We start from the raw sequence: 17,126 nt of genomic DNA, 5'->3' as shown, positions 1-17,126 counted from the left end.
TTCTGAAATTTCTAATATCATCAAAAATAGATTGCACAGATTGTGAACTTGCAAGGCCAACCAAAAATTTGATTAGTCTGGCCGCAACACTTGAGATATGATCACTAAAATATCAGTTTCGACTCCTTGACAGATCCATCAACCATTCACATATTGGTATATCTTCGTACACTACAATAAGGCAGAATAATTTGCGATAGATTTACCAAAAGCAAAAATTTTCTACAAGCCTAGCGCAATATGTTGTCACTCGATTTCTTGTTCTTAATATTGTTGCCCTTTTGTGAAAATTGAAGAACACCCAATGTATCAGATTGAGTCTAACTATATTAGCGATTATGAGACAAAGTGTCGTTCAACATATTCGACCTTGTGTTTGCACTCGCAGTAAGACCGTCGACTATGAAATCTAGGCACGAAATGATTGACGCATGTTGGTCGCAGCTTTCGATATCGATATGTATGTCCATGCGCCGAATAGCTCAGTCCTCGCAAACTTAGCCCAGCGATATACAGCAGGCCCGCAATATAGTCAAGTGACAATATCATTGACCTATAAACTTCAGAAAATTTTCGCGCTTCGCGCGGATAGTGGCCCTCGCAAAAGTTCGTCAATCGAATGTGGCCCTTTGGCTGAAAAGGTTGGCCAGCTCTGTCCTAGATAAACCCCCAACACTTGAGCAGGGATTCTGGAGTCGATCTCGGTCGGACTCGAACTCGTGACCTATTGGTTTTGCAGCTGTGGATCATACCACTACGCTATCTTGCCACCTTAATAATATATCAGGTGTGGACCTAATTTCGGTTGATCCGTTCCAGCATAGTGAGAGTAATGCCGTGTGAGATCTCTGAAGATAACCTTGTTTTTTTCAATGAGATTTCAGCAACGTTCCATTGAATTACCTACTTGATTCAGGTGCAATTCACCACAGGTATGATATGTACCGGATGTATAGTGCCACAGACGCTGCTTGTGTATAGGAAATACATAAATACGTAAACATTAATTACTGCGATTTTCCGTCTGTAGTCATAAATGACTTGGCCGCAACGAGCGACTTAGCATCGCTGCTAAGCTCACGCAATATTTCAAACAGTTGGTTCCAACCGGCTCCATGGCTCTCGTGACCAGACGCATACCTTCCGGCTTGCTAAATAAGACTTATTTGAACATACTCGCTGTAATTATGTTCATGTCATCTCCTAAGACGCTGCAAAAATAACTGAGAGGCGTGTGAGAGTTTTTCAACCGAGTTTCACGCGACGGCCTCTATACTCCCTCCCTACTGCTGCCACAATTCACAGATTTGATGTCGAACAGCTATATTTTGAGAAAATCACGGCAGAACATTGTGATATCGAGTTAGAAATAATCCATTTCCTGAGATCTTCCCCATATTCTTGAAGTTCTGATGTGAATGTGAACATAATCCAGATATCAGGTCTATTGAATCATCACTGAGACTTGTATGTAGTGTAGAATTCACGTTCCAAACTGCAGTTTTGCATCATTGAATCAAGTTATTACTCTTATTGTATCATCTTCGATATGTTTAGTATATGAGACACCGGTGTCGTGCGGAGAGGCTCATGGCTGTTGAGGCACTGTCCCCCCCCCCCCCCACACACACACACATGTAAAAGACCTGATAAAGACACACAAATGTGTGAATAACAACAGCAGCAAGAGAAACGTGTAGGCGAAAGCATCTTCTCTGCACCCTGTTAGCCTTTGCGATTCCACATTCTACAATACATGTTTAATTTTTCCTTTAGTGAAACATTTAGTTCTTTTACTACAGATTGCTACACGAAAAGGGTTAAACGAAAAACATAAAAAAAATATTTTAATCAAGTTCCTAATTCTGGTTTTATACTCCCTATTGCTCTTTGGTCGTCTAATTTAATTTTACTAGATTGAAATGAACACTGTATCCGCAAAACGAAATATGTCTAGTCTTAGTAACATCAAACTTGGTTGAAGACATCATTCAGACCGTGGGACACAATATCCGTGGGAATAGTGAGGCATATTCCATTCTGCTTTACCTGGCTATTGTTTCTCTGCGCTGCCATTGTACGTAATAAAGTTGAATATCACATTCTCTGGCGATTTTGAGGGGGTTCTAGTGCTCTCAGATAGTTAATATTCGGATTTCCGGAATCGGCCAGATGCACCTCCCCTTTCGTGCTGTATTTTTGAAGAATAAATATCACAATTCGTGATATTGGATGGGAAAATGTTCAAATTTAGTTATTCATGGACATCGACGATAAATATCAATAATCATTGAAGGTTTTCACAATTTTCTTTACTCATCCAGGCGACAGGTGAGGCAGTGCCTCACTTGCCTCCCCTGACCGCAAGTCAGTGTGAGACACAGTTTAACTATGCACGGTGGTCCATATATCCAGACAATAAGGGTAGTAATTACAATTAGATGAAGTGAAATGGAAAATGTACGATATATATTTGCCATAATTTCTCTTTCGAGCCCCCTAATTAGTAGATTTGGGATGCGGCCGTTACGGCTCTGCGCAGAGGTGCCAGACAACTGTTACTAGGGATGGTCTGAACGGGAGGTTCACGTTCGCGTTGTGTGTGTGTGAATCTCAGAAATTTAGATATTCACGTTCACAAACGAACCTTGGTAGGTTCTGCACTGTGAACCTTTTTCATATATTACAATTTTTCATGTCATTATAACATCTTCGGTTGAAATTCTTTGCACTTCCACTATGGGCCACTCTATGCATGACGCTGGCAGCATAAAAAATTCAAAATTAAACGAGTAAGCACTTTGCCAATCTCAAAAATTTTGCTTGCTGTGTAACAAAAGTTTGCTCGAAATGTCCTGCATTCCGTTTGTGAATTTTTAGTGACTCTCTGATGTGAGCTTGACCCGCAATTACACAACTTCAAGAGCGAAACACGCTACATGAAGATATAGTCAGTGATTGATGCTTATTCTACCAATCAATGAAATTGATATTAAAGAAATACATCGTTGTCTAATTTAAAAGATTTAGCAAGCATATACGGGCTCCATCTTGATTTGATATGTTTATTGTATCATAACAACCAAATCTCTGCGATTGGAGGGGTGGCTACTGTTTAACTTGTATAGTAGAGTATAGAAAGTATAGAAAGCATAGAAATCCGTTTTACACTCTTCTCAATATCAATGTAGCAATAGTCAGACGCCCAATACATTGTCCGGTGTGACCTTGACCGATGAGGCGGAAGCTTGTATTCCCATGGTTGCTAGTCAGTATATGTACGTCAGCATACTAGCATATTGTGGCCTGAGTCGTCCCTAGCGCGTTCGCTGTTCATTTAATACATCACTTCACTGAAATGTAGGGTTGGAATTAGCAATATGACGTCACGCGACGTCATAGGTTCACGTTCGCGTTACACAGAACCTTTCAAAGAGGTTCGCGTTCACACGAACCTGAACCTTTCAGAGGTTCACACCACCCCTATACTGTTTACCACAACACCCACGTGATTTGGAGTTTGCTCTGATGTACCATAGTAGCCGGATCAGAATATCCAGATTCATAATTATAGGAAATCTTACTGTTGAGAAAATCGGCATGGAAAGGGATAGAGAAAAGACATTCAGAAACTGGCCAGATGCACCCTGTTTTGAAGGTCAATTGTAACGCAGTTTACTTCCGTCAGACCCATCCATGCTGTTCTTCTATCCACAGCAGGGGTGTCAAACTCAAATTGCGTCGCGGGCCGGATTCAAGCCTTCAAATCGCTCGCGGGCCGGACCAGTCATCTGATTCCAAAATGTTACCTCGTGCTCTTGCTTTTCACTTGAATACCTTAAAAGCATGTATGAATAATTTACGGATCATAGGGGTTTTAAAGTAGCAAGTCGATCGCAACACCTTTACTCGTGAACAATGGTATTGGCAAACATACGATGACTGTCCGGTTGGATACAGTTACGAACCGCTAAAACAGTGGCGGTAACGACGATATAAGTTGACATATTCTATGCTGCCTTTGATTTAGTTGTAACTGGCGTTAGCCCTGCATATGTTTTGTGAGGAATACAAGATATTTAGTTGGATGCGTGGACGTGGGAATTTGGTTTATTATTATTACATCGCGAGTCCGGTTTCTCTCATGTCTGGGGATCTATTGGGTCGAAAGTGACACAGCAGTGCGACCATAGATATTTCAATTAAATATTTGTGCAATTCATATATTTTCCATGTAGACTGCATATGAAGGTTCCGCCTTTGGGTTTTCGCGTCTGTGAACAACAACCTCTTGGTCCATCTTAGTAGCCTTCTTGAGCTTGGTGGTCAATTTCAAATCCGCTCATCTCTGCGAGTGGTAACTAGAGTGAAACCACAGTGCCATATAGTCGGCTGGTTATAATGGGGCCTATCAACATGGACGTATTTCCTGTAAAAATCTCAACATTTGGTACAAATGTGCGGGAAAATATAAGAATTTTTCAATCTACTCAAAATTGCTTCGCGGGCCGGATGAAATCGTTTGGCGGGCCGTATGTTTGACACCCCCGATCAACAGGGTCGGTTTTGGTGTTCAATGAATCATGATTCGAACTAAGCAGACCCGATGCTGAGGTGCCACGCAATTCACGTTTTCATGCCCGTGGGCAGCCTGACGTCTGTACAGATATTGTTCTTAAAGGAGCGAAGATTTTGTTCTCATTCCCGTTGGTAGCTTGAGCGAAGATCTTATGCCTTCCTTGATTCATTTCTCTCAAACTCCTGATTAATATTTTGATGCCCGTGGAGTATAGCTTGACGTTTGTACAGATATTGTTTTAAATCATTCCAGTCGGTATCTTGACGTTTGTACAGATATTTGCGCCACTGGAGCGAATATCTCGTGCCTTCCTTGATTCGTTTCTCTCAAACTTCCATTTGGGCGCACATTCCGCAAAACCTATTTCGAACGCCGATCTTCTCTAACCACTACATCCATTGTCATTCCCAAAATACGGTAGGATTATTATAATCTCTTCATTCTGGAAGTGATCGTGAATACATTTCTTCGATCATAACATAAAGATGTCAACCTCTACTAGGATTTCACGTAGTCTGAGCATGGCATTGAGTGACACTTCCGTCAGTAGTCATCGGATACCGTGTAAATAAAGGCTTGGCCTTATTTAGCCTCACCTGTTTTCAGGATAAGAAAAAATTACTCAAAACTTTCAATGACTATCGCTATTTTTTCTACCTGAATGACAGATTTCAGCTGCACACCCAATTGTTCACAGGGATAGGGTGAAGGGAGAGGTGAGGCGCAAACGAGCAAAACCCAGTGTGTGATAGCGCAGTTTATCATAAACAGCTCAGAATTCATATTAAATTGTATGAAATTAATCGAATGATATTGTCACACTGATTACGAATAACCAATCATAAATAATAGCAGAGCACCGAAACCCTCTCAAAACCAACGACGAATGTGAAATTCGACTTCGTTGCGTACAATGACAAGGCAGAGAAACAAATGCAAGGTGAAGTACGAATTCACACATTGCTGGCTTGACAATCAGACAATGGCAGCGCAGTCCGCAACACGATATCTGCTACCGACTTTACGAACCAACGGTGCAGTATGAAGATGCGACGGCCAACATCAACATGTAGTGCAGAGGAAATTCATTCTGCTGATGGAACCCGCGTGTGACGAATGTAGTTGAGAAATGAAATAAAAGGCTTGGGCGCTCAACGGTGTCTGTAAAACTCGTTCGTGTTCTTCCAATGGCTCCTTAGAACCATTGGTTGAGTGTAACAAGTATTTGATGCAACCTCGTATACCTTTCCGTACCGGTTGATAAGCAATAATTTCGCACACCTCTTCCGCAGTTGACTCAAGTTGACGATAAACAAGTATCTTTTTCAGAGCCGTACCACCAATGCCGGAGAGATTTTATTGATTTTCTGCGTAACGTCTCCCCAACACCGCTTCGATTGCGGTCCGCGTGAAGCATGCGGCAAAGTTTACAAAATCCCAGCGCCTCGCCAGTGGAAAATATCCAGTCGTCACCCGCGGCTGTATGTTCCGACGACAACTCGCTCTCCCTCCAAGCAAAAAACTCCCGATACGCGGTATCGTTCAAGTCCAGGTATTTCAAGTATTCCACGAGGTCCGCCGACGTTTGGAAATCTTCCAAGTGTATGAAGGAGTGTTTAGGGGCGAGTCGTGCGATGTCTTCTTTGCTTGATCCCCATACGATCGGCACAGCACCACTGGATTGAAATTCTTTTGTTGATTTGAACATGCGAAAAGACTTGGGAAGCGAGTGGCGCAGTTGGTTAAGCACCAGCGTCACGACATCGGTGGCAGTGTTTCGAATCCCGGCTCGGACTAACTGCAGTATGCAGCGGGGATTATATGGGCTCCGCATCGCCGACCTCACTGCTAAGCAGTGACTTAACAAGCCCAACTACAGTGAGCCGAGCTGTAATTCGGCAGCAACAGAGCCGATGAAGCGGACAGAACCGATGAATTATCATGCCGTGGAGCACAAAGCCTTAAACGGGCTAAAAGCATCCACTGTTGTTGCAATAACAAGAATAATAATAACATTAATGCGACAACACTATTCGTTCGATATGCATATTCCAGACATCAATCAATCAATTTATTGTCAAAAAAATCATCAGTTCAAATACACCACAAGACTGCATGCGATACAATGATAAGACACTCACCTGGGCCTATAGACGATGTAAAAAGGAGGCATGCACACTGAATGAAAAGTAAAAGTTAATACAAAAGGACAGGTGACAAAAAGGGTTGAAATGCGTCGGAAGGCGACACCGATATGTCAGGTCGTGGTCCGGTAAACTTGAGGGCTTACTAGTATTCTTTGAGTAGAAATTGCTTGTATTTCGACTTGAATGTGGACATGCTCGATGATTGTCGGATAGCCGGCGAGATACTGTTCCACACTGCATATTTGATAGAGCGATAATGTCATGTCAACCATCATATGATAGCTGACCGACGTGAAAGCGCGTGTTCGGTACTTACGCACTTTTGACACCGAGGTAGAGAGGCATATAATGACATCAACCTACTGGCGCTTTCGCCTTACCTGAATATTGCGTTTTTCCAAAACTTGTAAGTTACATATTCCCTGCATCCTCGCGTGTTTTCGAACGCGAGATAAAATTTGTACTCTGCCAGGCGCTGGTGAGCTTCTTCAGATCTGTAGGGAGGAAAGGGCCGGCCTTTGAAGCAACTCCCGAAGCGATCGATCCTGAGACCCGCCTGATGGTTAAAAACGATTAGGAATACAGAATAGGACAATTTGATAATTCAATGGTTGCCATATTAGACTAATTAGAGCGAAATGATGAAATATGGCACGTCTTGAAATATCACAGTCCTGCTGGGCTTGCACCAAATTACGTGATCACAAGTCATCTCGTTTCAAAATAAAGTCAATAGCAATATGTTGTTATATTAATCTGTAATTACCGATCTAACATTAAGCGAACTCATAGAGATGTGTCTGATTCTCACTGCGTCAGAATGAATTGCATGAGGTCCACGACTTCGTATCATGGATTAAAAACTATTATGCCCCCTCCGCCCTCACAAAATCCCACCATTCCCTGTCAGATTTTACTCCTGGCTAGGCTACGCCTAAACTGATGGTATCACACCAGTAGGAAGATTTTGTTTTGGCCTAAAAAACGGAAGATTTTGACCTAAAAAAATCAAAATCTTGACATTTTTTGACCTAATAAAACTTCATTTTGACCTCACGTATGCAAATTAGGTGTTTGCGCACATAGTGTTAAAACTACACTACTTATCTTCATTTCTGGTTGGAGCTTTCTGTCCTTACGAAGTAGTTTAGCCTGAAAATACATTTTTGACTTAAAAACTGACAAATTTTTACATAAAAAACTTTATTTTAACGAAATCTGGCCTATGAAGAGTTCCAGCAGTTGAATCACGAATTATGGTACAAATAATTAAAATTTGTTGTTGTAGTACAAAAAAAGATATTTTCCTACATTGTCGAGTAGAAAGTGTCTGTCCTTACTAAGTAGCTTGCCAAGAATGGAGAAAGAACGTTCAACAGCAGCAGTTGTTGGTTGACAACACTGAAGTTGTGCGTACACCGCTGGTGACACACCTGGTGACACACCGTGTTGCTTCATTCTGACAATGCTGTCTACATCACAATTTTCCACCATGCGCTTCTTGATATAAGAACCATGCAATGCCGAAGCATTCTTGCTGCAGTTAGGATATTGCGGTACGTTGACCATAACACCATGCCAACCTATTTGTTTCATTTGACTGTTTCTGATTCGCAATGAGCAAACAATGGGCCGTACACAGCGGCAGGCTTATAAAGTAGGCTACAAGCTGTAACATATGAAATGATAAGTTCACCGATACTGCAAAATCTACCATACAAACGAAATGCAGGGGTCAAAATAATTTTGACTTTGTAAAGAATTTTGACAATTTTATGACCTAACGCTACAATTTTGACAGAATTTTGACTTATTTTGACAGGTCAAAAATTTCGCTTAACTCATCAGACTTGGACAGCCATTCTAGTTGTGTAATTAGAATAATTAGAGTGAAATGGCGATAACAAATTATAATCTAATTTGTGTTATGTTTCTATGCTCTAATTTTAATTGAAATATAATTTGTCGTTTTCTTGGAAATGCTATGGACAACTATATATACAGTGAGAAACAGTTTGATCCATGACTTTATTGTCGTTTCGACTACCTTCTGTATTTTCATTGTATCGCAATGTTATGATGTACTAAGATGTACTAACGGACTTGAAAATGGCGCATATCAAACCAAATTCCCCGTAACTCACCCGCATCAGTTTATTAACTATCATCATCCGAAACTGAGCTCCCGCAGTACCTCCACAATTTCCCACGACCCATGCGACCAAATATTTCTTCTTCGCCATGAGAGAGTCCACATCGGAATAAACCAAGTCAACAAAGTCAGCCGGTACATTCACCGTCGATGTGTTGTACAATCGCTTCTCGTCGTGCATGCGGTGCAGCATTTCAACATAAGGGTAGAACACATCGGAATCCAATCTTATTGTCAAGGTCGTGTTAAGGCATTTTTGTTCTGGCGATTGAATATAATTCTTCTCACCTGTAGGTCATGGTCCAATTGAAGACATTCGTCAGGTTTTTCAAGTCGTACTTATACGAGTGTAGCGTTGTTTTGGGACTCTCTCTGCACATCCACACGAACACTTGATTCGGTTTGCTATAGTGTGATACACTTCGAATCAAATCAAGGACTGCACAATAGAATTCACCGGGGGTATTGTCCCGCACTGTAGGGATATGCATCTAATAGTCCGTGGTCCCACAAAGAAGCTATGATTCAGAATGTTGAGGGTCCCGTAAAATCAGCTTGACTCAGTGCGGTCGTGTAAATTAAGCAATTCCAATCCCTTCAAGTTGCGACCCGTTGTACCGGTGATCACTAAACTCATTGTATGCCTTACAGGTCGAAGAGCTGTGATTTTATTCGCCCGCTTGAACACAGCCTCATATCGTGTGAAGTTGACCATGCGCCATAATTACCACCCATAGGATTATGATTTTCAACAAATAAACATATTATACATCCACTTTGCAAATAGATTTGGCCACCTGAGCAATGAGATCACGCCGAAAATATTACTATACTGCCCGGAAATAATGATTTGGCACATGCAATCAGTCTAATATTTAGGTAAAATTTTCACTTTACACCGCTGAATAGTAAGCTTCTGTTCCAGTATTTGAAATAAGCCTATCTACGATACCAGCCAAGCTATGCTGCGACACCTAGAGACGAAGGACAGGCATTAGTTTCACAGGCGAGTACGCAACTTAGAATCGTAAACATCATATCCGAATTTAACATACTCTCAAGACAAAATCCCAATCCAGATCATCCTAATCCAATTCCGAATCATCTTCAATTCCAGGATCATCTCATATTGAACTGCGCGATCCAAATCCTATCTGAGGACGTGGGACCGCCTGATGCCGCGGTTTGGGCGCGAGGACATTTCAATTTCAGTTTCAATACCACATTCATCTTATTATATCTACAATAATTTCAAATTGGTGTGTTAACAGATCAACAAACAGTTACATACTGCTCCGATCTTGCTGGGAGATCTTCAGGATTACGAATCCCACGAAAATTGAAGACGACAGCGTCACTGTAGGCTAGCGCACTACGATTCCTTGTGATAATGCAATTCTCGCAGCGAGTCGGGTCAAGAATTTTCGGATACGACGACCGAATTGGCATGTTCCACAGCAGTATGACTTTTCTAATTCAAAATGAGAGAGAGATAGTTAGCTACGGACCCTGGACGATACGCAATGTTCCCTCTAAGCTGCGCACGTGCGCAAATGCGCAGTGCTGAAACGGTCTCTGCGCACAGAAAATCTACGTTGCGCACAAAAAATCAGAAATGATGTTTTTTTTTTTATAATTGTTGCGCACTGTTGGCCAATGGACCACGCAGGCGCGCAGATTCGTGAAAATTAAAATGGAACATTGCCAGGTCCAAATAGGGTTATCACTGAAGTCTGAAACCGAGGTACAAGTGCGCCCCGCAAAGGTAACTATTGCGCTCCGTGAGGAAATTAGACTTCACAATGACCTGCGCCTCACGGAAGATATTTTTTTAGTACGGCATCGTACACGTGAGCGATACTGATATCATTTCAATAGCGCATTATTTTCTGGGAATGGCGAAATAACCTGGTTTAACAAAGTTATAAATAACAATGGGCTAGCTCGAAGTTAATCTGCGAGAAACTAACGAATGATAGTCTTCTTCGCGTGGCATGAACATTGCGTAAAATTTACTCAGGACCGTGACTTTCGCACCCCAAACCCCCCAATTGGAGGGGCCGAGCTCGAAGGGGGTCCAAAATTATTTCGAGAATTAACACAAATCATGGTGTATTTTTTGAAATTTTTCAGGAATTTTTTTTAGCGCTACGCGCGTTTTATTATTGTAAGATATCTGATTATTGGGTACCCTTTCCCAACAAAAATTAGGCATGATTTATAGAAATGGGCAGTTGGGCGTCGGCCATTACCGTACCATGACGCGCCAAGACATAAGAAGTTAAAGGCTGTGTAACATGCGAATCCACGAAGTGCGCCAGAACGATCAGCAGCGGAAAAAACCTTGGGCGAAAAAGACTGCCCCGGTGCTGACCGAGAACTTCGATATATACAAATATATGTGTAATTGTCCATGTCCATGGGCTACTAAATGCTGGCGCCGAATGTTCCTGTCCTGGCGATCCGAGTCCCACAAGAAGACAAATGCCATATCGAGGGAACATTATTTTCCAGTTAAGAAATACCAATTTGAAATCGTGTACGTCTTTTACTTGTACGTTTTGGCGATTTCAATATCTTTTGACATAGGAGATAGGGGGTCACGAAATAACATCATGTAACGAAGTCATTATATCAACGGGTACGCCCGAAGATGTTTTATTATTATTTAGAGGGCCTATCTATTCCAACACACCTCACTGGATCAGCTCTACCGGTAAATCTGATTATGTGAGCAGGGAGAGGATAAAAATTGATAGCAATATATATGCAATTCCCGATCATATTGGCCGCTGCAATCATGAATTATATAATTTTTTTCGCGCTTCGCGCGTCTAGGGACGCTACTACTAAATGGGCACCCAAAGTACATGATAAGTACCGGAAGAAGCCTAGAGCCGTAGAGGGGTCTGGGGGGCGAAAGCCCCCAGTAGTCAGTTTTATCACCCTATCGGAGGGTGGTTGCGCACTGTTGTCCGAGGGCCTGCGCAGTGAGTTGGCGTGTTTGCGCAGACTCTTGAAAAATTAGAGGGAACATTGACGATACGTAGGTTGATGCATTGAACGGGAAAAGGTTCACCTCTTTTGAACTAGTACCAATCAGACGTGGTAATTTTATGAGGTACGTGTTTATCAGTACAGTATAACGTCCGTGAGCTTACTTCATCAAAATACCGATTTTCCGGTGCTGGTTTAAAAAAAAAAGCAATTAGTAAACTTAATACTGCTACGTACTCAATAGTCAACTCTCGCCCTTCGCCACTTGCCCCGTCCAACTTCTTGGTAAAAGAATGCTGCGTCAATACTACCCGTGATGGAGTAACTAAATACACCGGTCTCATGTAGTAATATAATAATGATAGCACCGCGATGTTGCAGACAGCCAGGCAGCCGAACGGCGCCCACAGCTGATTCTTCGCTGGCAATCCATTTCTGAAATAAACTACAGTCAAGTATGCCGTAACTCTGAATAAACACCGATGGAGTATACTCACAGAGACATTCTGCGGGCTACATTACGAGGAAGATGACCGGTATACCCTCACATCTACTATATTCCACATTGCACCGCTGGCTTGTCGAAGTTGCATATCTTGCAATGCGCCTGAGGGTACTGTAGTCAGTGGAGCGCAACTAACTAGCAAACCTGTTTGTGGCAAATGTCCGGTGACTAAAGATAATTATTAGATTATAAGATTGGATTATTGGTAGATGTAATACCGTTGAGGTATCGGAAGCAATGGTTCAATACTATCTTTCAAAAATAGCAACCATTCCTGATTTCTCATTTTCATTGTCCATAGTTACACTGCGTAGAAGATTTGAGATCGATTTTTATCGGCAGTAAACTCACCACAAGGTGATGCTGTTGTTCTGGTTTATTTGGTGTCACAACGTCTATGGTCAGGATCGAGGCGAGATAGCGCAGTGGTATAATCCGCGGCTGCAACACCAATGCGTGCGGGTTCGAGTCCGACCGAGGTCGACTTCTGAATTCCGATACCTAAGTGTTGGAGGTTTACCTAGGCTCCTCCTCGCCACCTCATCCGCGTAAGCGGTGTCTTACAAAAAGCCTAGAGGTGGGCCGTGCTATAAGTCGGCAGTTACGGAAAATAATGAACGATATCGGCCTGGTGTAATTGACCATAGTAGTCGATAAACACCATGAATACCACAAAACAAACAAACAAACAAACATGGTCAGGGTCATTGTGCCTCATAGTTTTGTAGCGTTCCTGGAATGCGTACTACTGGTTGACTTTTGTTTACCACTATAAACGTAGATGAAGTAAGAAACTTCGATAATCGTGCAAGAGGCAGGTTATGAGACTTGTGTGAGAGCAGAGTGATAAAGCAGACCCGGTTCAGGACCCGGAAACGTATGGACTAGGAATAATCAGATTTTGAGCGTAGACGAACTTGAACCATAGTGTCCCAAGACTAACACACCATGCTAGAATCAAATTCTAAAATGCGGCGAAGGCTGGACTTTAGCAGGGTTATTTTTACCAAATCAGTGGACACAGCTCGATTTGGAAAGATTCTTTTGGACACTTACAATTTCAAATGTCTACAACGTGACCAGTATGGATCCCAGATTTCCAATTCCGAGAGTATATTGATATATGGCGAGGAGTGAAATGTTCAAAATCTACTGCTCTAAATCTCGAGTGATTGGAATTTCGCATTCGCACATTGAACATACGCTGTTACGACTTGTCTCTGGTAAAAAAATTGAATTTAGAGAAATACATTTCGCACATCAGATTTTAGTATTAATTGGTAAGATTCGATTTTTAATTGTACAGAGGTAGTTTCTATGCATTTGTTCATTCGTATATCGTGGATAAAATAGATTCCGTTCTTGCAACAATCCATCAGGTACACATTTATGACTTCTGTACTCTACTTCCGCTTGTATTGATGGCGAGGTATATTTAAAAATTACACGCATTATGTTTCTGTCACCTAACGGACACAATGCGAATAATGGGCTGTGGCTCTGGACACAAACATCAGTACCTGGAAATAGACAACGAGTTTGTCGCTTTTTGTATTTGCTAGAATTACCATATTTTAGGAATCTAAAAACAGAACACGTTTTTAAATTTCCAGACTTACAATACCGGAGTAAAATCCGGAAAAATTGGTAAATTTATTGGGACTTTGCAGTTGGTTGACTAAAAGAAGATCCACTTTCTTGCTCAACTCCCGAAATGCCCGCTGGAACATTACTTGAGCCAAAATTTCCTATATCGCAGTTGAATATTAACCTACATTTAACCAAAATTAATAAAAAAATAGGACAAATTCTCAAAAAAGATGACATTTGGGCTTCCTCCGGGGACACTTTCAAAAATGTCAAATTGAGGACGAATCCTCTTAGAAGAGGACCTACGGTAGCCCTAGTATTAGCCAGACTATAGCTTTAAAATTTTGAAATTATCGACAGAATAATTTACGGGCAGAGTAGGCTTTACCTATGTGATTCGATTTAATGAACTGGAAAGTTCACGCGTGTCTTGTCGGGGTGGCTGGAATAACGATTTCGACTTTTGTAACCATCTTAAGCTCATACAGTGGAAGTTAAAAACACGATTATAGTCAAATCACGAGGCTTCGAGTCACGAGTCAGTCTTTGATTCTGAATTTTTCATCAAGTCATTCTAACTTTGTAATCGAGTCGAGCCTGGTATTTACATACAAGTCCGGTACAAGCATTTGATATGATTCGGCCTATTTTGATCATTGTTAATGCCAACAACATTATACTTTGGGACGAAGTGCCGCCGTGGTCTTTTTTGAACAAGGGTGATGGGCAATATGGGCTGGGCATGTGCGCCATATTAATATTATATGTAGCAAGGTTTGACCTGGAAATACGGAGCTCTTAATATTTTTATTACCTAGGTAAAACTGGTGTACGCCAGTAGTTAGAATGTAATTATTAAATGACGATGCAAAACGTCCCCTCCCTGCCTACGAAAATGACAAATGACTGTGTATGCGGTAATGTGTAGGAGGTTAAGAAATTGACAGATTAGTCTCGAGTTATAACACGCAAACCCATATTATTAATACTGTTATTGAGTTTTATCGCTAGAAGATGCATCACACAGTAGATGACATTATAGATAACAACGGAAAGTGCTTGAGGCGCGATCCCGCACGTTTCACGAAGGAGAATCCTCGAGAATGGGATCAAACAAACTCAACCGCCGTGCGTTGTATGCCGAACTGCATGGATGAGTGAGAAATCGCGAAACTTCGTTCATTCCTCGGAACCTGCGGCGATTGTATCTTGAGGGATGGCCTAAACTTATGCTGGAAATGGTTCACAAGACGGATGGGAATCCTGTTATTCGCAAACCTGACAGAATAGTGTAGCTTGCGACATTATATGCAGACGAAATTCACAACCTTGATGCCGGTTTATCTAAGGTTTGGTAGGAGTAACGATCCAAAGATAACCAAAACGAGATTATAAGCAGTGACTACAAAGAATTTGTGACGATTGCATACATGATTCCGATTGAAATTTTGCCTTATTTTTACGCATAAGCCGATGCCTTCCGGCACGGTTTAATTCGGTAGGCCCAATTTCACTGTATATATAGCAACAAATTATGACGTGATCAACAGACGGACATTAGAATTCCTATAAAACCTGGCGATACCAACCGGCAATAGGCGACGTTTCATCGCGGCAGGCTTGGACAACTAGATAATTTCCGTCTTTTTCCAAATTAGACTATAGAACTAGAATTATAACTACGCAGTTTTTTCTACATTATATTACGATTGGAATTACCGAATTCGCGTAAACTTGGACATTAAATCAAGTTCAGATTTAATTAGACAACTAGAATTATATAGTTGTCCAAGTCTGCTTCGTGGTAGATTCCCTCGGCACAAGGTATAGGATAGAGCCCAACCGATATGATAATTTCGAGCCGATAACGATGTCGCCGATATAACTTATTGTTTCCGATAAATCATATATTTTCTGCCGTTATCAAAAAGTTACATATTTCAACTTGAACAGCTAATCAATGGCGGTAATTGATAATTTAATATCGTTAGTACCATCAAACCTATTTCTTTGGTCAGACACTTCAGCCCCCTTTATAGAATTAGGCACTACCATCATACAATTCAAAACATTTACACTTTCGCATACCGAAACTTTTTTTCAACAACACGCCATCACATGTGATCTATCATTCTCAGTAGCACTGATGCGTTGTATGTTGGGAAGCCAGTACAGCATACTTCACGCGTTTAGTTATCCATGGCTTATTTTTGAATATGGCAATGTGTAAGCGAGTATTAGGGCGATAGACGCAGACAGGTAGACGCTAAATGAGACATAACTGTTCATAAAGCAAGAACCTGGATTCAACAAGATGACAGAAACTGATCAACTTTCATAACTATGGTATCAAATCGAACTGTGACATTTCTTACGTTAGATTTATATTATTGATTCATGTCGATGATATGTATTGTAATCCGTACTACAGCTAAGATGATGGTAAAATATGTAACACTTATCGACGAAATCAAGCCATGGTGTCATTTTGGTATTGAAATCTCCGAGACAACGCAGAACTCTTAACTTATGAGGATTAGACGAGTTAGCACTTGACTACTTTCGCATAGCGGGCGGCAGGATTCCGTCGACCACTTTATGTATCAAGTCAGTAATAGAGTTTCGCATCTTCAGTTGAATAGCTGGCGAATGTGCTAATTCGATTCGAATCGAATCAGGGATATCTAGATTCTATCTTGTAATAGATATCCTTGATTCTACTAAACAGTGTCAGGTGATTCCCGATGCCAGTAGAGTTCAGTGATAATCGAGTACTCTTCCATCAATCCCACCTGCATGTGGTGTATTTCAGCTATGATAAAATGGTTTCATAGAGGTTAAGAAAGGCATATTGGCAGAATAACTTCAAGTAATACCGTCTGGTTATCGTGCGGTTGATTTGAACCGTATTGCTTTCATTCGCGTGTTCAACAGTTGATTGGTAAAACGTGAGTTGTTTCGCTTCACTTGAGGTTACGTTTACGTTTATTACGCGTAAGCGCCAAGCGGTGTCTTAAAAAGGTCTAGTAGTCTGCCCCCAGCAAACACAGTACAGACCAAAGATGTAGAAAAGCCGAGCCGATATAGTAGATATTAGATCTTGGCAGGTCGTAGAAAGGGGGATTTTGTGTCGACTCAATTCAACGTCTTTTCCAT

General features: G+C 41.4%; 1 protein-coding gene across 3 annotated transcripts; it reads right to left on the bottom strand.

Annotated features, from left to right (window-relative positions):
- Window positions 1-5,323: 5,323 nt before the first annotated feature.
- Window positions 5,324-16,982, bottom strand: LOC145433176 (alpha-(1,3)-fucosyltransferase 7-like). Of its 3 annotated transcripts, XM_080310143.1 has the most exons (8): window positions 12,373-16,981; window positions 12,113-12,310; window positions 10,170-10,349; window positions 9,167-9,283; window positions 8,871-9,105; window positions 7,107-7,282; window positions 6,721-6,757; window positions 6,128-6,255 (listed from the first exon to the last, which is right to left on the bottom strand). In XM_080310143.1, the coding sequence occupies exons 1-7, from the start codon at window positions 12,378-12,380 to the stop codon at window positions 6,727-6,729; spliced, it is 945 nt and encodes a 314-aa protein (XP_080166269.1). In that variant the 5' UTR covers window positions 12,381-16,981; the 3' UTR covers window positions 6,128-6,255; window positions 6,721-6,726. The 3 variants fall into 3 exon arrangements, with proteins under 3 accessions (XP_080166267.1, XP_080166269.1, XP_080166268.1); XM_080310141.1 differs by lacking the exon at window positions 6,721-6,757 and having other exon boundaries at window positions 5,324-6,255; window positions 12,373-16,979; XM_080310142.1 differs by lacking the exons at window positions 6,128-6,255; window positions 6,721-6,757 and adding an exon at window positions 6,770-6,960 and having other exon boundaries at window positions 12,373-16,982.
- Window positions 16,983-17,126: the final 144 nt, after the last annotated feature.

Source organism: Botryllus schlosseri, chromosome 2, assembly GCF_051294905.1.
Source record: "Botryllus schlosseri isolate E-star chromosome 2, Bs_hap1, whole genome shotgun sequence".
Taxonomy (NCBI): Eukaryota; Metazoa; Chordata; class Ascidiacea; order Stolidobranchia; family Styelidae; genus Botryllus; species Botryllus schlosseri.
This window is presented reverse-complemented; position numbering and strand designations above follow the sequence as displayed.